The 18494-nt window shown below is 60.0% G+C and overlaps 2 protein-coding genes across 3 annotated transcripts; one reads left to right on the top strand and one right to left on the bottom strand.

The window, feature by feature from the left end:
• Nucleotides 1-1107: 1107 nt before the first annotated feature.
• LOC141955236 (dephospho-CoA kinase domain-containing protein-like) lies at nucleotides 1108-12080 on the bottom strand. Its single transcript, XM_074895159.1, has 5 exons — nucleotides 10108-12080; nucleotides 6749-6866; nucleotides 4615-4818; nucleotides 2682-2769; nucleotides 1108-2208 (listed from the first exon to the last, which is right to left on the bottom strand). The coding sequence occupies exons 2-5, from the start codon at nucleotides 6858-6860 to the stop codon at nucleotides 1923-1925; spliced, it is 690 nt and encodes a 229-aa protein (XP_074751260.1). The 5' UTR covers nucleotides 6861-6866; nucleotides 10108-12080; the 3' UTR covers nucleotides 1108-1922.
• On the top strand, nucleotides 10549-18442 carry LOC141955237 (C1q-related factor-like). Of its 2 annotated transcripts, none has more exons than XR_012632444.1 (2): nucleotides 10549-10661; nucleotides 17813-18442. XR_012632444.1 is itself a non-coding variant. In XM_074895161.1 (2 exons), exons 1-2 carry the CDS (start codon nucleotides 13026-13028, stop codon nucleotides 17990-17992), a joined length of 234 nt encoding a protein of 77 aa, XP_074751262.1. In that variant the 5' UTR covers nucleotides 13011-13025; the 3' UTR covers nucleotides 17993-18442. The 2 variants fall into 2 exon arrangements, 1 of the variants encoding a protein (XP_074751262.1); XM_074895161.1 differs by lacking the exon at nucleotides 10549-10661 and adding an exon at nucleotides 13011-13079.
• Nucleotides 18443-18494: the final 52 nt, after the last annotated feature.

The raw sequence follows: 18494 nt of genomic DNA, 5'->3' as shown, positions 1-18494 counted from the left end.
GTGGGTGCCAACACCCAGGCACGCAGCCCACCCATGGGCTCACCCCCAGCTCAGCCCAGGACACTGGGCACCCCCAAACCAGGCACCCCAAGGCCACACCGGCCCCACGGCCAGAGCTGTGGGGAGCCCTGCGCCTCGCCACCCCCCTGAAATCACTCACCCCCCGGGCCCTGCTAAACTCGTTAGTGGCCGGCAAACGTCAGCAGGGCAGGAGCAAAGCGCCAAACGTGATTACAGCGCCCGTCTCACTTTCTCCTTCCCCCCCCCGGCCTCATCGCAGCCCCATTTATCGCGGTGGCGAGCCAGGAGGGAGGAAGGCAATCAGCGCTTATCTCGGGCTGAGGCTGTCCTGCTCCAGCCCTGATTTATGGCTGGCTGCGAGGGGCTCCCGGCACCACCACCGCAATTAAGGGAGCATTAAAAAGCAGGGGAGGGAACCGGCAGGGGGTTATCGCTTGTGTACGGCTCCTCCAGCACTGCCTGGAAAGTTGGAGTACCCAGGGTGGGTGCCCCAGCTCGGGGATGTTCTCCTGGGGCTCCCCAAGGGCCACGGGGTCCCCCTGGGTGAGTGAGACACGGGACCCTCGGGCGCAGGGCTGGGTCAGAGAGGGTGGGAAGGGTGCCTGGGGAGCAGGGCTGGGACACCCTGGGAAAGGTCCCCCACAGGCTGGAGCTGGGGCCAGCGAGGACCCTGCCTCGCTCTGCGGCATCCCTGCCTGCTGGGCCAGTAGCCCAAGCACCCCAGAGGGCCCCAGGGACCACCCACCTTTGTCAAAACGCCAGGACAGGGGGGTGGCAGCAGGACAAGGGGGTGGCAGCAGGACAAGGCTGCCCCGGGGTTAAAGCGCTGGCCACAGAAAACCACAGCGAGTCCAAGGATCACATCCTGGGAAGCCAGACCCACACCGTGGGGTGCCCGGAGCCGGCAGGAAGCCACGGCCCCCCACAACGAAGCTCACGGCAGGAGCCGACGCCCCAAGAAGCTCCCTGGGAGCAGCTGAGGGATATGTACGGGGGAAGAAGCACGCTCGGCAGCTCTGCTTGCGTGCAGTGAACTTTACAGAGCGCAGCCGTGCCCCGGCATAGAAACGACCTGGGAGCCGGGCAGGAAAGAGCAGCGCTCACAGCCTGCAGGTTGCAGAGCCGCAGGGAGCCGGCTGCTGCTTAGCACTTTATTAAAACAAACGTGAAGAGCCAGCACCCGCTTCGCCCCAACTCGTGCTCTCCCACAGGGAAACTGCTGCCAAAAGAAAACTCAAACAGCAGTAAATGAGTTTCAGCGAGGCAGGTCCTGGGTCTCAGCCTGCCCCGGGGATGTAGCAGACCCTCAGATCCAAAGCCAAGGGTGACCCACAGGTGTTGATCACAGAAAGAGGGTGCAGGAGTGAGGGCGAGCAGCCAGCTGAACCCCTAACCCATGGGAAATGAGGTGCTGTCTGTCCCTGGCCAGACAGATTTAACACATTTCCATTAAATCAACATGAAAGAAAGGAAAATTCCATATCTAAATTCATATTAGCCAGGGCTGTGAGGGATCAACCTGGGGACAATGGGCTCACAGCAACAGGACTCGAGAGGTCACCCCTGTGAAGAGATTGTCCTGGAAGGCATTAAAGAGCCTAAATTCACTGTAGTCCCACTGTACGTACCCACGGGGGACGTACCCACGGGCCGCAGCCACGCAAGGGGAACATCCCACCCCATGGGCACAGCTGGGGGGTAAGAACCTGAGCAGGAAGAAAGGAGAGGGGAGATGATGCCAGAAAAAGCCCCACTACATTCACCTTGGGGAGTCGGCAAGGAGACGCTTCGTCCCGCTGTCTGCATTCAGCTGGCAAAGCTCATTAAAAGAGGTGGCCTTTCACTGCCCTTTTCAAACCTGGAAATTCAGGCCTCTTCCATGACAAAAAGGAAAAGGTGAATTAAGAGATGAAATGCCGGAGGAGAAGGTACACCAGCCCTCCGAGCCCGACTACAACCGTGCCTGCCGCCAGCCGTGCCCAGAGGAAATCCAGGGAAGCCTCGAGGTGGGCATGCAGGCTCAGGACCTGCCGGCGCGTGCTCTCCCACTCCCCGGAGTTGTCAATGACGTGAGTCGCTAACTTGCGCTTCTTGTCCAGCGGCAGCTGGGAGGCGATGCGAGCTTCTGCCTCGGCCTGGGACAGCCCGTTCCTCTTCCTCAGCCGGGACAGCTGCGTCGGCGGGTCACTGCCAGGACGGGAGAGAAGGGGGGGTTTGCCTGCCCTCCTTGGCACAAGGGGGAATGACTGGGGTAAAGTTGGGGGCAGAGATGGTCCCTGCTTCATTTTGGGACCAGCGCAGGCATCCTGCCCTCGGATCAGCAGAGCCACCCCTGCAGCGCTGCCCACGGCGTGTTGTGGGTGTTCCCACAGCCCGTAACACCGGGACAGTGCCCCAAACCCTGCCCCAGCCAACGGAAGGCCCAAAGACAGCGATTTCCCCCGTACAACAGTGCCGGGCTTCAGGGACACCTCAGCAAGGAGCCCCTCGTGCACTGGGATAAAGGAAGGTGTTGCCCTCCCACCTACAGAAAAGAGGCGGTGCTGTCGAGAGGCTCCGCACCAGGGCTGCGGCCAAATCCCCCCCAGAGCCGGAGGGACGTGACGGTCCCCTCCAGCCTCCAAGAGAGGTGGCAGAGTCCCAGCCCTCACGGCACTTACCAATAAACCAAGACTGTGTATTTCATAAACTTGGTCAATCTGTTGGTCTCAAAGAGCAGAGGGATGTCGAGGATCACGTAGCGGCAGCCTGCAGGAATGACCAAGCCCCCACCCAAAGGGAACAGTCACTCGGATTCCCAACCCCCTCGTGCCACACACACACCGTGGCCACAGCTGCTCCAGCAAAGCGATGGGAGAGCTCTCAGCTCCACGGCTGAGCCGAGGGCCCTCCTCCCTCTCGTGAGCAGGAAATGGTTTTGTTCCAGGCTTCCAGAGAAAAAATTAAAAACAAAAAACCAGAAAAACCCTAACCTGGATGATCTCAGATCAAAGGTGAAGCTGGAGAAATATAATGAGGAGCTGAAACAAGAAGCCCAAGTGAAAGCGCCTGTGCCTGGCTGGCGAGAGCGGCAGTCACGCCGCCGCTGGTGGCCTCTCCAGGGGAGCAGAGCCCACAGCAGCGCTTGCTCTGTTCTCTCACCTGTCCCACGCTGCCGTCATTTGACGCTTCCCAGCTCAGTTTGGTTTCCTTTATGGAAAGCTTTGGCTAAACACTTCTATTTTTCCAAAGAAATCCCTGCAGACCTCTCAGAGCTGGGACACTGAAACATGGGGGTGCCTGCAGGCACAGCCCCAGGGCCTGACCTCACCAAACCTGGCCAAGTTTGGTTAAAAATTGTTGTCAACAGGTGGAGCAGGTGGCGGAGGAGAGCTCATAACCGCCAGCCGCCCTCCTCCCAGACCCTGCAGCCCACCCCAGGCTCTCCACGTGCCCCCACCCTTCGCAAGCACCAACTGCCCCGGCAGACAGCAGCGTCTGGGGACATGGGGGTACGCCCTGGCGAGCCTGGGGGAGCGGCAGGGGGTAGGGAAAGCTCTAAGTCAGGGCCTCACTCCCCTGTGTGTCCCCCAGCTTCAGGGACACCTCCAGTTTTGCTGGTGTCCCCCTCTTTATAACCTGAACCCCACAGCTGAGCTGGCCATGGCAATAAAAGCCTTGACAAAGACATCATCAGCCAATATGCCACCATTTTACCAGCATCTCCACCCAGAGAGACTTCTTGCGGCCCTACGGTTTGATCGATAAGAGCTTTCCTTACACAGCGATCCTTAGAGACAACATCCAGCTATCCCAAATCATTAAAACCTGACTAATGAGGACAAAGCAGCCTGCTGAAGACACACAGAGCTCTCGCCAGGGGCAGGACGGCATCCGCCTCCCGAGGCCACAGCCCCAAGTACAAGACTCCATCTCTGGCTCCCGGCTTTCCTGCCTGTTGCTTCCTTTGTGCTTTCTCCTCCTCCTCACCCCACAGCAGAGAACGGCCCCCGCAGTGCCCCAGCACAGGCCTATTCAGCTGTCACAAGGCTCAGCTTTGATAAGCTCCACGAAACCAGACTGACTCTATTAAGAGATCCTTCTGTCTACACGGAGACCTCCGAAACAGCTGGTGATCTTATCTGGCATTTGAGTAGACCAAGTTTGACAGCTGTATTTGTTATATTTATCAGGGGAAAAAGCGGGACTTTGGAAACCACAGCTGTCAGCCCATTTCTCACCTTATCGAGACTGAAAGGGCTCCGCAGCTTTCATTGAAGCCGGGGAAGGTTGGGGGCAGAGAATATTTGGCCATTTCAGAAGGTGTGACATTATCTAGCACGTAATCTCAGAAGAGGCCTCACAATGCTCTTCTCAGGCCCTACAGGTGTACTTTAAACCCCAGAAGGAGGTGGTGAAGGGCAGCAGTGAAAGGCAGGAAGGAATCCTCCAAACGCCAGGACGAAAGGCCACGGGTGGCAGAGCACAAAGGCCGCCAGGCAGCGTCGTTCCCCTTCTTCCCCGTCCCTCTCCCCACTCAGAACCAAAGGCCCCGCAGGCAGGGACAGCTCCTGCCTGAGCAGGAGTCCCGTGTGCTGGGACAGGGCCTCTTACCTAGCACAAAGTGCTTCAAGATCTGCTTCAGCATCTCCTTCTGGATCTCCGGGTGGGTGATGGAGTTCAGCAGCTGCCGTTTCTCCGGGTGGGAGAAGATAATGTTTGCTAGAGCCTCACGATTTATCTCTCCGTTCTCCAAGAGGATCTCGGTGCCAAAGTAACGCACGATCTGCTGATAGGCCTTGAAGCGGGGCTGCACCACTGATAACGTTAAACAGCCGGAGGTTAGAGCCAGCTCTGCAGCACAGTCGGTGTTTGCATCAGCGATCGGCCTCAAATGAGTTTTGTTCATTAAATAACCGAGCTTGATTCTCCTCGGCGGGCAGCACATCTGCCTGCCAGCACAGGCTGAAGCGAGAGCGGCGCGGCTCAGCGCTGCAGCCCGGCAGACACCTGGCGTCGGTGCTGCAGGAAAGCAGCTGCAGAAAACCCGCTCAGGCCAAGGTCCCTTCGAGGGCTGACGCCCGGGAGATCGAAGCATCCTGCAAACATTAATTCAGCGCCACAACCCTCCCTCGGGCGTGCTGCTGCTCGGGGTTAGAAGTCAGCCGGCGGGCGGGGGCACTTGCTGACAGCTCCCAGCCGAGGCGCGGGCAGGAGCGGTGCTGAGCCCGTTCCCACTGCCTGCAGGGCCAGGAGCCGGGCAGGCAGATCCTAAAGGGACCAGGGCAGCGCCAGCTTTATTTTAGCTGGAAACTTCAGCACTGGGTGACTACAGCCTGGCTGCTACAAGCTGGCTCTGACTGCTACTACGGCTTTTTACTGTCCTTTGCCTCTGTCACCAAGTTCTTCATGAGAATGAACACAGAAACCTTCCGAGATCAGTTCCCAACAGGTATGTGCAGGGACTCTGACGTTACATGAGCGTGTCATTTTAAAGCCACCAAAAAATCACTAACAAGCAGTAATAAAACCATAATTAAGATCAAGCTGAGCCTAACCACAGAGAATGACAGACCGTATATAATTTTTTCTCCAAAATCCAGGAACATTGCCACAGGTTGTAACCTCAGGCCAACCTAATAAAAGTCTTTAAGACCAATTTCTTTCTCCTGTGGAATTTCACATCGAGGCAGTTTCAGGATGGGTAAAATCCATAGAGTAAACAAACACATATAAAAAAGGAATTGGAGAAAAATGAAGTGATTGGTAGAAAACTGACACTGAGTATCTGCAGTGTTTTCCTATGGTCTCTGAGGGCTTTTAGCACCTCCAGCAAATTTTCTGCACCTTGAGGGGAATTACAGTGCAATAAAATGTTAAGAGCATCACAGCTTTGCACGGCTACAGGGTAAGGTCTTCACCAAACAGCAAAGTGCAGGCACTTCCGAATGACACTGCCTGCACCACTGCTCAGCTGCAGACCCGAAACCTGCTGCATACGAAATCAGCAGCCCCTCCTGGAGCAAGCGCTGCTCTCCTCGTTATCCCGGTGGCACGGAGGGATTGACATCTTGTGCCGCATCGCACAGGTAATCAGGGCAAGCAGGGTCTGCTCCAGTCCTGCTGAGGCAACAGATCTGGATTTCTGGGTCTTTTCTGTAGCCAGGGCAGCACATTCTGGGAGCAGCGAGAGGCAGGTGTGCTCTGCAGACGCACAGGCTGAATTCCCTCTGATCCGGGATAGCTGCAGCCTCTTTTTCCTAAGTGCATTAAGGCACAAGTAATTTTGTGGACCAATCTCTCAGTATTACCCAGCAAGCCACAGCCAGCACGGAGGGAAATTCTCTTCTGTCAGTGATCCCACCAAACATAACCAAATTACAGGATGGGCGTCCTGGGGCTTAGCAGGGACACGAGATCAGCCGAGGGAACCCGCTTCACAGAGAACGGTATTTATTTTGCCCGGAGTTGGCTTTCAAAGCCGGCAAGCATTGCACTCCAGGAGAGGGAAACTCAGGGCAAGATCTCCCCACAGTGTTTATTAGGACATGATTTTATTTTTTTCTTTATTAGAAATATATCCTAGTTCAAGCGAGACGATGAGGCTCCACGCAGCCTCATCGGCTGGGGAACGGAGGGAAACACTTCTGTAACGGAGCCAGAGCACCCTCTGCCATCTGCGCTTCCCCGCATCAATCCCAGTCGTCAGGGGAAACTCGGGGAGAAAGATCAACTATGCAGAACTCACCCTCTCTGGCAATAACATCGGCATCAATCACAGCACAGCCCAGTTCCCGGAGTACGGCCACCACTGTGCTCTTCCCCGACGCGATTCCACCCGAGAGTCCGACCAGGAACATTGTGCTCTGAAATGGAAAGAAAAGAGCTGGAAAACAGGCCAGGACAGGGCTGTTTTGTTCATGCTGTGCACATCAAATATTTATCCTAAACAGACAACTCCATTCAAAGCTCATTTTCAAATGTTTTCAGGGCATCACCGAGACATTAGCACGATTTTGGCACCGCTCTGAGCTGGCTACCCCTGTTTTACAGGCTGAAAGACAGCAGTGGGTTAAATGAGGCTTCCCTGGACCCTGCTCACTCTGGATGTGCAACTTGAGCCAGCCCTAAATTCCTCCAGCTGGTTTAGCTGCAGCTCCACACAACTCACTCCCCTTTAGCATCTGCACCCATCAAGCCGCAGGCTCACCTGCAGCACCCTAAATCAGAGGAAATTTCTGGCAGGGTTGCCAAGCATCAGTGGCAAAGGGGAAGAATTCAGACAACATCTCAGCCTGGACCAAGAAACACCAGGGCAGAGAGGGAAAAACCTGCTTGATCCCTACAGCTGGGGCGTGAGAGGAGATAAGCTACCTCTGACACAACTGGGATGCAAAGCACACAAGGCAGTAAGGAAACTGCATCCCTGTGCTACCTGGAAGCCAGCACGGTCAGCGGCAGCCCAAGAGACACGAGAAATCAGGGCTCTGAGCAGCAGACTTGTGCCTGTTAGCTTGAACACAGAGTCTGTGCTTGCCGATGAACTCGAGGCTGGGAGGGCACCGGTAACCCCCCGACCCCGAGCAGACAAATTCTCTCCCAGTTTCTGCACTGAGATCTCTCCCCACTCAGTCCAAACCCTGCAGCCCTCTAGACCCCCTTGCGCCCTTTCAAAACCAAAACGCTCAGCGATGCAGAGGCAGCTCTGGGTGGGAGCAGGGACTCCTGTGAGCAAGCTGGTATCTGCATCCCCAAAAAGGCAACAGCCACAGCACGTGGGGAACAGACCCCAGCGTCCCCTCTCCAGCCCCCATGGACCAACACCAGCCGCAGCCAAGGGTGCTCAGGGCTTTGTGCAGCCCAGTCCTGCAGATCCCTGAGGCCCCAACTTTGCTGTCACCTTGTCCAGGGTGACACCACCCTCACAGGATAAGCCTGAACCACCCAAGCCCCAGCTTGTGGCTGTTGCCCCTTGCATCTGAGAAGAAACTGGCTCCATCATCTTTGGCCAAGAGCCACAGGCTGCTGGTAGACACCCCACAGCTTCCTCTTGCCCAGGGAAAGGGAGACCCAGCTCCCACTGCCTCTCCCAATGAGCCACGTACCCCAAAACCCAACGATCTCAGCAACCATCACTCTGCCTAACCTGGTTCTGACACCTCTCTCCAGACACCACGAGAGGTGGCCACCAGCTCCCAAAAAGCTCTGCACACACAGCAACCAGGCACCTACTGCCCACACGGTCCCTCACCAACAGGGACCAGCCGCCTTGCACCCAAGGGCAGCAGTCAGGAACACGGGCCTGCAGGACGGCTGAAGGTGCATGAAAACACAGCACTGCTTCCTTTTTCTTAGAAAAAAAAAAAGACAGTTTTGTCATAACTTGGTCCTACAAACAAGACGCAGACCCACAGTCTGGGGGTGAGGAGCGGGGGGATTAAGTCCTTTGGCAGCTGGAGGCAATTCAGCAGAAGCAGGAGTGAGAGCAAAAGCCAGCAGCGTCGCAAAGCGACTTTTCCTCATGGCTGCCGAGAGCCGACGCCAGCCCGCAGCAGCGCCACGTGCTCTTTTCCCTTTCAAGACACCAGGAGAACAGATGGGGTTAACTCGAGCAACAACAAGGGGGAATTCAAAGGGAATCAGAAAGGGCACTTATAATAAACATCAGTGCTTTGTGGGAGGCTGACATATATCCCAGACTTTGCTGCCAAGTCAGTACTCGGTCCCCACAGGGAGCATTTCCCAACACTACAGTGGGCTCGGCACAACAGAGGGGCTGTTTATTTATGGCAGCAGGTTAATATCCTGCCCTCCCTGTCAGGATTTTATCCGCCCTCCGCAACAGCCTACAAGGGCTAACGCTGCATGAGGAGAACCAGGCCTTCGGTGCTGCCTTGCAGGGGCACAGGCTCTGCTCATGTGTTTTTTTAAAATTCATTAAAAATTCTCCTGTCCAAGTAGAGTAAATACAGGGTTTTAACTGCAGTAACCCCGACACTCTGGCCTCCAGCCTCAGCTGGGACTCGGTCCCAAAAAACCTGCTATTTCTGTCCCTCTGGTACATACCTCTGCAGGCAGGCAGCTTGCTGGGAGAATTACAGCAGGGGTAAAAGTGCACTTGGAAGAGTTACTCTAGAAACCACATCCGAACGGGGTTTGAAAACACTTGTGCCGTCACAGGGCCTGTACAGATATAAGATCCACAGTTCAAGGTATAAATATTTAACAAGCTTGGGTTTGAACTGTACACAAGTGTAGAGAGTCCAGCCTGTTCCTGCAGATGTTACAGGCAGGAGCCAGAACCGTTTTTTCCCCAAATACACCATTTGTTGGTGTATTTGGTCTGTGCCAACTAAATCAAGCAGGGGGGAAAGCTGAAACATGAGCCACAGAGGCTAGTCAGGCTGGAAAACTCCAGTTAATTCCTGCTGTGAGGAACGGTGCCCTGGGAGATGTAACCCAGAGCCATGAGGAAGTGGCTTTTAAAGACTGAGGTGCCCAAATTTTCCCTGTATCTTGACTCCTTCGGTTTCTGGGCACAGCACAAGTCAGTCGCCTCAAGCCACCCACCCAGCGTGCCACGGGCCAAAAGGCATCCTCCAGCGCCATGCTACACACCCAGTCCTGCTCCTTGCTCCCATCCTTGACTCTGACGGGGCCTGGCACACTGACAGACTGGTGTTTGGCTTGAGGGGGCTGCAATGAGAAAAAAAAATAATCATAAAATACATCGCTAGCCTGGTGGGGAAAAACCCGCGAGCACAACTGCCACCATGCCCCAGCCCCTGGGCCCTTTGGCTGGTACCGGCTGTGCTGACAGTCCCTGCCGGGCTGGGCCCTGGCTGAGTAACGGCGCTTTCCTGGCGGTCCCGAGCCCAGGCCCGGCCGTGGCCACCCCGCGGCCTCCCCAAACCCGGCGGGTCCCCGTAGCTCCTGCCCAGGGCCTGGGACACGGTCAGGCCGGGCGGGTCAGGCCGGGCCACGCCGGGCGGCGGACCAGGGCCGGGCAGGCCCCGGAGGGACCCCCCGCACCGGGCCGGGCCTGGCCGCCGCCCGCGGGGTGCGAGGGCCGGAGCGGGTCCCCTCACGGGGCCCTCACCCACTCACCCGCCGACCGGCTTCAGCGCGGCGCAGGGTCCCGCGCGCCTATTGGCTGGTGGGAAGACGGGTCCCTCTCCCAGCCAACCGGCGCCGCCCTCCTTGGGCTCGCCCCGCCCCCTCGGGCAGGAAGCGGGTGGCGGCGCCGACACCGCGGTCCTGCAGGGGAACGGGCGACGGGGGAGACGGGCCGCGGCTCTCCGGCGCGGCGGGTGGCCCCGCGCGGCTGCCGCGGTGCGGCCGAGCCCTCCGGCCCCCGGAGCCCCGCCCCGGGGCGCCCCCAGAGCCCGACGGGAACTGTAGTCCCGGCCGCGGCGCGGCCCGGCCCCCGCCTGCCCGCGCAGACTACCGGTCCCGGCATGCCCCGCGGCCCGCCGCCCAATCGCGGCGCGCTTTGGTGCGGGGGCGCGGCAGGCGCCGAGGCCCCGTTTCAAGATGGCGGACGACAGTGAGACAGCAGTGAGGCGGCCACCGGCGAGGCCTCCGCGGCCGCCGGCGGAGGAGAACGACCACGAGCACTGCAGCGACTGCGAGAACGAGGCGGAGCGCGGCTCCAGCCGGGGGTGAGCGGCGGCCGGGGCGGCCCGTCGCGGCGGCGGCCGGGCCCATTGAGGAGGGCAGCGGCCGGGAAGTGAGCGGTGCCCCGCCCCGCGTGCGCGCTGATTGGCCGGCAGGCGGCGCCCCGCGCGACGATTGGTCGAGCCGGCCGTCAGTCTGCCGGGGGGCGGTCCGCTGGCTGCCTTTCTCGGCAGTTGTGGGAGCGTGTCCTGGAGCGGAGCGGGGTCGGGCCCGTCCGTGGCGCGGATGGGGAGCGGCCTCCGCGGTGTGTGCGGGGCCGCCAGAAAGGGGCCGCCAGGGCCTTTCCCCCCCCCGAAATGAGCCCGATCCGCAGCTTTTATTGTCCCCGTGTTACGCTGTGTCTCCCCGCGTTCCCCCCGTGCTCCAGCGCCAGCCCCGTCCTTGTGCCATCTCCGGCACCGCGGTGGCGTCCGGGGCGGTGGCTCGGTTGGGCGCCTTACCCTGCTCCCCAGAGCCTGTGGCCTCCGGTGGCCGTCCCTGCGCCCTGGGAGAAGCCCGGGGTTCCTCACACCCGTCCCGTTGTTTCCCTAAACACGGCCCCGGGTTTGGGGAAGCTCAGCTGGCGCTGCCTTGTGGTTTGAGGAGAGTGGCGTCCAGAGGTGTGAGATGCTGAAATGGCCACAGTTGGGCTGGGAGCGAGCGCACGCGGGGAGGCAGGTCCCTGTCTAGGTGGGGAAGCTCTGAAGTCCCTAACGTAGTACCCGCGTTACTCACGGCCTTAATTAATAAGGCGCAGAGCTGCCTCGCCATGCCTGTGGGTTGCAGGAGAGGCTTTGTCCTCGTTCCCGCTGGCTTTGCATGCAGTAGGGCACGTCAGCGTGTGGCTCGTGCCACGTCGTGTCTTTCCAGAGGTTTCCAGCGGTTTTGCACCTTGTGCTTCACACACCGGAGCCTCGCTGGGCTCCTCTTCCCCCTCACCCTGCATTCCCAGCCCTGCAAGGCTGTTGGCTTGAAGAGCTTTTCTCCGTCCGTCGGCAGCTCTCTGTAGGCAATCCCGCCTGTCCAGTAATTGAAGTGAATAAAAGGTCATGCAAGAAATATCACTGAGGGTTTTTTTATGACAGCACAGATGCCTGTTTATATTTTATTTGCCTCCTGGGTGTGGCACCGTGTCTCACTTTAATAGGTTTAGCCGTGCTTGGGGAGATTTTTCTTTTCTTTCCCTCTGACATGATTAGGTTTGTGGAAAGCAGAGCAAAGCAGACGGGAGATGTGGTGCTTAATCACCGTTATTTCCCAGCCCATGGGTTCAGCCTGCCCTTTGCCAGGAAAAGGTGTGTCCTTGAGGCCTCTTCAGATCCTAGTGCGGGCATTGCATCTCCTGCAACCCTGAGGAGCTAAAAGTCACCTGCCCTGACTAGGGCGAGCGTTGAAGTGCAACAGGATAACCAGGCAACCTGGGAAATGACCAGGAACAAATATACTTAGAGAGTTCAGATCACTTGGGAAATAATATTAAAAGTGTGGAAGATGGGCACAGCGATAATGAGCACAAACCAGGGAGGGTTTGGGGCTCTCTGGCAAACCTCCTGCACCACCCCCCGCAAACCTAGTGGGGGATCAAACTAGGAGAGAAAAGACCCAGCAGTAGGAAAAGTGGTGGTTTTTTTTCCTGATGCGCATCGGTTCCCTTGATTTTGTACCGTCACCTTACACTGGGATGTGGGAGTGTTTCTGGTTACCCCAGCAGAACTGTCCCCCCAAATTAGGCAGGGGAAGTGCTTTGAGCGGCCAGGGTTTGCAGAGATACATCTGGTGTTTCCCAGCCTCCAGGGGGGCTGAGCTGGTGGAGGACAGTCAGTCTGAGCGGGCCTCACCTTGAACAAGCCCATCTGGTTTATTTAGGTACTTCCAAAAGTCTGTTTTTGAGATTGCTCAGGTTATGGGTATTTCTAGTGTTGGTTCCTTTCCATCGCACTCGAGGAGCTGTCCGGTAGCGGGGCAGGGGGATTGCAGCAATAGGTAATGGCCGCGACGGACAACGATGCCTTTCCCGGGAGAAGAGAAAAGCATTTTCCTTCGTCAGAAAACGGACCATTGTGATCCTGAGGGTAATTGGAAGATGTTTCGAATAGCACAGCCAACGCGCCCTCTTCCACCCTCTTTATCTCTCAAAGCAGCTCGGGCTGGAAAGGAGATAGGGGAGGAAAAATGCATAGAGCATTTAGCTGGGAAGGCTGCGGGCTGTCGGGCAGGAGCTGGCCTGGCGGTTAACCCTTCCTGTGGGGTGAAACCGGCTTCAGCCCTTGCAGCTTCATGGGTCGCATCGACTCTGCTAGCTGGGATTTCGGTCTTTTAGCCTTGATCTTTTGCCACCTGGCACCTACTTCTTCACCTAGCACGTCCTCATGCGCGGCGGCGACGGCACAGGCATGTGGGCCGACCTCTGCAAGAACGGCCAGGTAAGGGCTGGCCATCCCAGCTACCAGCCCCCCCGCGGGGACGGGAGATGTCACTGCCCCCCCAGCACCGGAGAAGGGCGCTGGGTGCTTCCTCAGGGTGCCCCGTCCTTTTCCCAGCCCCAGGGATGCACCCCCTGGGTGCTCCATCCTTCTCCTGGCCCCAGAGGTGAACCCTCAGTATGCCACATCCTTCTCCCAGTGCTGATGATGAGCTCTGGGTGCTTCCCCCGGGGAGCCCTGTCCTTTTCCCAGCCCCAGGGATGCACCCCAGGATGCCACATCCTTCTCCAGTGGCAGTGATGGGCGCTGGGTGCATCCCCAGGGTGCCCTGTCCTGCTCCCAGCTCCAGAGATGCATCCACGGCATGGCCCATCCTTCTGCCAGCCCTGGAGATTTGCCCCCAAGAGGCTCTGTGTTTTTCCCAGTAGCGATGATGGGCCCTGAGTGTGTTCCTGGGGTGCCCCATCCAACTCCCAGCCCCAAAGATGCACCCCAGGGGTGCCCCATCCTTTCTCCAGTAGCAGTTTTGGGCTCTGGGTGCACCCCCGGGGTGCCCCATCCTGCTCCCATGCCCAGAGATGCTCCCCCGGGTACCCCGTCCCTCTCCCAGCACTGGGGGCACACGCTGCCACCACAGCCAGGCTGCCCTGCCATGTCCCCAAGGGTCCCCTTGGTCCTTTCCTTGGCCCCACAGACGTGCCCTGTCATGCCTCTGGGGTGCCTTGGGGTGTCCCCACAGTGTCCCCAGGGTGTCCTGCCCTCCCCGGCGGGGACAAGGCTCCTCCACAGGGGACAGTCCCTGGAGGGGGCAGCTTCTGCCCCAATTGTGGGGTGCAGCCCCCCCGGCCCAGAGCCAGTCCTGCTGCCGCTGGGTGAGGAGACATGTCCTCATCCCGTCCGGGCTGCGAGGGGACACCATGGGGGGACACCCCGAGGCTGGCTCCGTCCCTGTCCCCCGCCCCACTCCGGCATCCCCCCCAGACCCCGTCCATCTGAAAATCCTCCCAATCCCGAGACCCTCCATCCCCGCTGTTTTCGGGTGATGTCCATAGCGCTGCCCCTTTCTCACACTGTGTCCCCCCAGCCATGACCTGAGGCCCAAGACGTGGTCGTGACCCCCAAAACGTCACCTGAGCTCAGTTCCCTTGGGTGTCACCACAACCGGCATCCTCACCGGGATTCATCCCACCCCGCTCCCACTTCCCGTCTTCTCCCGGCATCCAGCCCTGTGGTGCATCCTTATCCTGAGGATGTACGACACCAAATGAACCCAAACTTGCGTTATCAACCCCCAAAAACAGCTGGGGGGGGGCGGGAATTGGGAGTCCTGTCACGGCCACAGCACTTCACCCCTCGGCTCTTAAAACCCCTGAGCCGGGAGGGCAGCAGAGGCAGAAGCCGCTCAGCTTTTTTTCTCCATCCAAACAGTTTAATTTTTTTTTTTTTTTTTTTTGTGTGTCCCCCCCACTCCAGTCCCAAATTTTGGAGGGTCCTGGCGACGCTTGGCACCCCTGGCTCTTTCTCCCAAGCAGCATCTGTGTAACTCCAGACTGAGCATCCCCAAAAAAACACTTCAACCCCTTATTCCTCCACAAAAGTATTTTTGGGGACCCCCCCCAAACCTTCCTGCCTTCTCCTGCCCTCCACTGAGCTCTGACCCCCCCAGCCTGGTGGGGGATTGATGCACCCGGACGCTCCTGGATGAATTTCCAGAAGCTACGGAGCCCCTCGACAAGAGGAACTGCACTTGGTCGGGCGCGCGATGCAGCTTAATTAACTGGTTGTTAATTACTAACGAGGTATCGCCGCTCCAATATTTATAAAGAAGCGGCTCGGGAGGCAGGGGAGCGTTTCAGCAGGCTGGCTCCAGCGGGAGAGTTTCAAAAAGGTACCCCAAAAATACCCCCAAAAATGAGAAAATTGGGTTAAGTAGGGATTTGTTACCAAAAATGCTCCATCCCTGGCAAAGCTGGGGGGTCGGGGGTTGCCGGGGTGTTTCCTGGTAGACAGGGGTCGATGCCAGCCTCCTCCTAGGGAATTATAACTCGGGGGTGTCCGTCTGACCCCCCCACTTTCCTCTGGGCGCTGCTGGTTCTGGGCACAGCCCCTCACCCTGCATCGGGGCTGGAGTTAATGAGAGCCAGGGGAGCCCCGGCGCTGGGAGGGAGCTGCTCCTGGTGGTTAATTAGCATTAATTATTCTTATTTGTAGTAGCCCATAGACAGGCGAGTGGGGCAGCGGGGTGGGGGCGGGTGCTGGACGGTTGGACGGACGGACGGACGGGGTCGGAACGGGGCGGTTCTGGGGTCCCCGTGGTGGGGGTGACTGTGGCCCCGGCTGCCTCGTGTAGCCAAAGGCCTGGGGAGGGGCACAGCCCCGGGGGGGTCCCTGTGGTTGGGGGCCTGGGGACAGTCCCCAGGGGGGACCCCCTTGCTTTGGGGGGGGATTCTGGGGGCACCCAGTGTTGTGCCTCGGGGCCCAGGGGGCCACCTGCTACTGCCCCCAAGGGTGCTGGGGGGCACCCACCGCCATGCCCAGAGGGGTCCGAAGGGGGGCACCCACTGCTGCGCCTGGGGGTGCTGGGAGGGCACCCGGCATATGTCTGGGGGTGCTGGGGGGCGCCCGCCACTACACTTGGGGGTGCTGGGGAGCGCCCACAGCCACACATTGGGGTCCTGGGCCACGGTGGCCGTGGCACGTGGGGCACGTGGTGTCCCCGAGGCACCGAGCGTCACCGCGAGCAGCTCAGCCCCGCTGCCCCCCGTCCCCCTGCCAGCCCAGGGCCCTGGGGCGCAGCCGGCCACGTCGGGGACCATCCCAGTGACCCCAGGGCTGGTGACACCCCCCAGCAGTGTCACCGGGGTCAGTGACAGCGGCTGCAGCAGAGCCAGCTGCGGGGGCTGGGGGCCATGTCCCCCCCATGGTTCCCACCCCCCGGGGCTGCGCCGGGCTGTGGCACGGAGAAACTGAGGCACAGAGCAGCACGAGGGGGATGAGACCATCCGAGGGGGGGACTTGGTGGCAGCCCCCACTTCCTCTGCCACCGTGGTGCCGGGAGCGGCTCAGGCCAGCCTGGCGCTGCCATTTGTCTTCCCTGGTTAGCGCGAAGGGCTGGCGGGCACGTGGTGACGAGGCAGCTCCTTAACGAGGGAAGATGGATGGCACTGGGCGGCTCTGGCTGCAGGGGGAGGGACACGATGGCAGCAGAGCCTGGCACCAAAAAGCTTCCCCTCGTTCTCCCTCCCCCCTGCTTCTTCCTCCCTCCTCTTCCTCAGCATGACCCTCTGTGAGGCAACACCCCCCGGAGATTGGGACACTGTGACCCCCTGAGATTCACCGGGTGTCCTCCCCCAGGGATGGGGACCCTCGTGGTGGCGGGTTATACACAGGGTGAATATTAACAGGGTGATAGTGTTGGTGATGGCACGAGGGATACGGCTGCGTGGGTGAGAGCACGGGACCACCTGCTGGGACATCGGTAGGTTCCAGAGTTAACAGTGTCTGAGCACGCCATCGCAGGCTGCCTGTCGGCTCGGGGAGATGAGGAGAGGACCCTCCCCACCCAGCGTGAGCCAATTAAGAGCCCATTGTTGTCGGTTGTAATTAGGAGCATCTTCTCCCCAGCGCGTCGCTTTTGCATTTATTTCATTTGGGATTTTACCTGCCGGCTTGTCGCTGTCACCCAGCGCTGCGCGATCTCCCGGCAAGGCGCCGGCGGAGATTTGATTACCCAAATAATTCTGCAGTGGCAGCAGGCTCCAGCCACGGAACTTCTTTGCCAGGCAGTTACGGCACCTCCGGCTCTGCCGGCACCTCCCGGCCTTGTCCTCTGGCACGGAGGAAACATTTCTCGGGGGGAGCATCCCGCCCCCCAGCAGGCTGGGATCAGGGTGAAGAGCGAGGCTTGTTTTGGGGGGATTTGAGCTCAGCCTCGCTACACGCTCATGGCCCACAGGGAGCTCATGGGAAGATGTGCAGGAGAATCAGGTTGGTTGGGGCCGGGCTGGGCTTGGAGACGCAGTCCTGTGTCCGAGCCGGGGTCCCACATCTGAGCCACGGTCCTGTGTCCGAGTCCAGAGTCGGGGTCCCAGCTCTGAGCCACGGTCCCGCAGCTGCACTAGGTCAGGGTCCCGTGTCCGAGCCGGGGTCCCACATCCAAACCCAGAGATGGGGTCCCGTGTCTCAGCCGTGGTGCTGCATCCGAACCCAGGGTCGGGGTCCCGTGTCAGAGCTGTGGACTCACATCCAAACCCGAGACGGGGTCCCGTGTCTGAGCTGTGGGCCCGTGGCTGAATCTGAAACCGCGGCTCCATGTCTGAGCTGGGTCCCACATCCCCATCGGGAGACGGGATCCCGTGCCTGAGCTGTGGTGCTGCACCCCAGTCCGGAGCCGTGGTTCCGTGTCCGTGCCGGGGTCCCCCCCGTGCAGACCCAGGGCTGGGGCCCCGCCTCCGAGTCGTGGTGCCACACCCGAGCCTGGGCCTGTGGCCCCAAACCCAGCGCCAGGGCCCCAGCTCGGAGCCTGCCCGGTCAGGGAGAGGCTCCGGGCGGTGCTGGGGGCAGCCCCCTCCATCCGTGGTGCGTCACCCGTGGGGGGGGTCAGGGCACCCCACGCTGCCCCGGAGCTGGCGGGCGCTCTCCCTGGCTGCGGCTGAGCCGGGACCCCGGGTGTCCCGTGGGACCCGGGGCAGAGCCGTGCCCTGAGCCGGGTAACGCGGGTGTCCCCTGCGCAGGTGCGGGCCAGCGCCATCGCGCAGGACGCCGACCAGAACTACGACTACGCCAGCAACAGCGTCATCCTGCACCTGGACGCGGGGGACGAGGTCTTCATCAAGCTGGACGGGGGCAAAGCCCACGGCGGCAACAACAACAAGTACAGCACCTTCTCCGGCTTCATCATCTACTCGGACTGAACCCGCACCCACAGCGTCGCCCCACGGCCCCCCGGCCCCACGGCATCGCCCCATAGACCTCCAGCCCCACGGTATCCCCCAAAGACCGCCCAGCCCCACAGCGTCCCCCCACTGCCGCCCAGCCCTAGAGCCTCCCCTTTGCTACTGTCCAGCCCCACGGCATCCCCCCACAGCGATCCAGGCCATGTGCGGTGCCCCAAACCCCCCCTTTCCCATTAGCTCACCCCACAGCTGCTAATTCAAGGCTGGGGGCCCGCAGGGGGCTGGGGACCAGCAAGAGGCTGGGGGACCCCCCTGCGCTGCCCCACTGCGCCCCCATCCCCTGGCTGTGCTCCCCGCTTGGCCCCGTGGTGCCCCACTCCTCGCTGCCTCCCCACGCTCGGGGCAGTGCCGGGGCCGGGGGTCCCTGCTGGCGTGTATATATGTACAGGACGCGCAGATGTCCATACGGGTGCCCCCCTGTCCAGCCCCGTGCTGGGGGGCTGCGCTGGGGTAGGGGGGA

Source organism: Athene noctua, unplaced genomic scaffold (assembly GCF_965140245.1).
Source record: "Athene noctua unplaced genomic scaffold, bAthNoc1.hap1.1 HAP1_HAP1_scaffold_150, whole genome shotgun sequence".
Taxonomy (NCBI): Eukaryota; Metazoa; Chordata; class Aves; order Strigiformes; family Strigidae; genus Athene; species Athene noctua.
The sequence above is the reverse complement of the archived record's forward strand: the minus strand, read 5'-3'. Positions and strand labels throughout refer to the sequence as shown.

What these genes read in the sequence shown, in the direction of transcription:
- LOC141955236 (XM_074895159.1), bottom strand. Translation starts at nt 6,860, where the DNA reads ATGTTCCTGGTCGGACTCTCGGGTGGAATCGCGTCGGGGAAGAGCACA. An exon ending in CTTGAAGCACTTTGTGCTAG is followed by an intron (nt 2,770 to 4,614) that starts GTAAGAGGCCCT and finishes TCATTCCTGCAG; the next exon opens with GCTGCCGCTACGTGATCCTC. An exon ending in TACACAGTCTTGGTTTATTG is followed by an intron (nt 2,209 to 2,681) that starts GTAAGTGCCGTG and finishes CCGTCCTGGCAG; the next exon opens with TGACCCGCCGACGCAGCTGT.
- LOC141955237 (XM_074895161.1), top strand. Translation starts at nt 13,026, where the DNA reads ATGCGCGGCGGCGACGGCACAGGCATGTGGGCCGACCTCTGCAAGAAC. An exon ending in ACCTCTGCAAGAACGGCCAG is followed by an intron (nt 13,080 to 17,812) that starts GTAAGGGCTGGC and finishes TCCCCTGCGCAG; the next exon opens with GTGCGGGCCAGCGCCATCGC.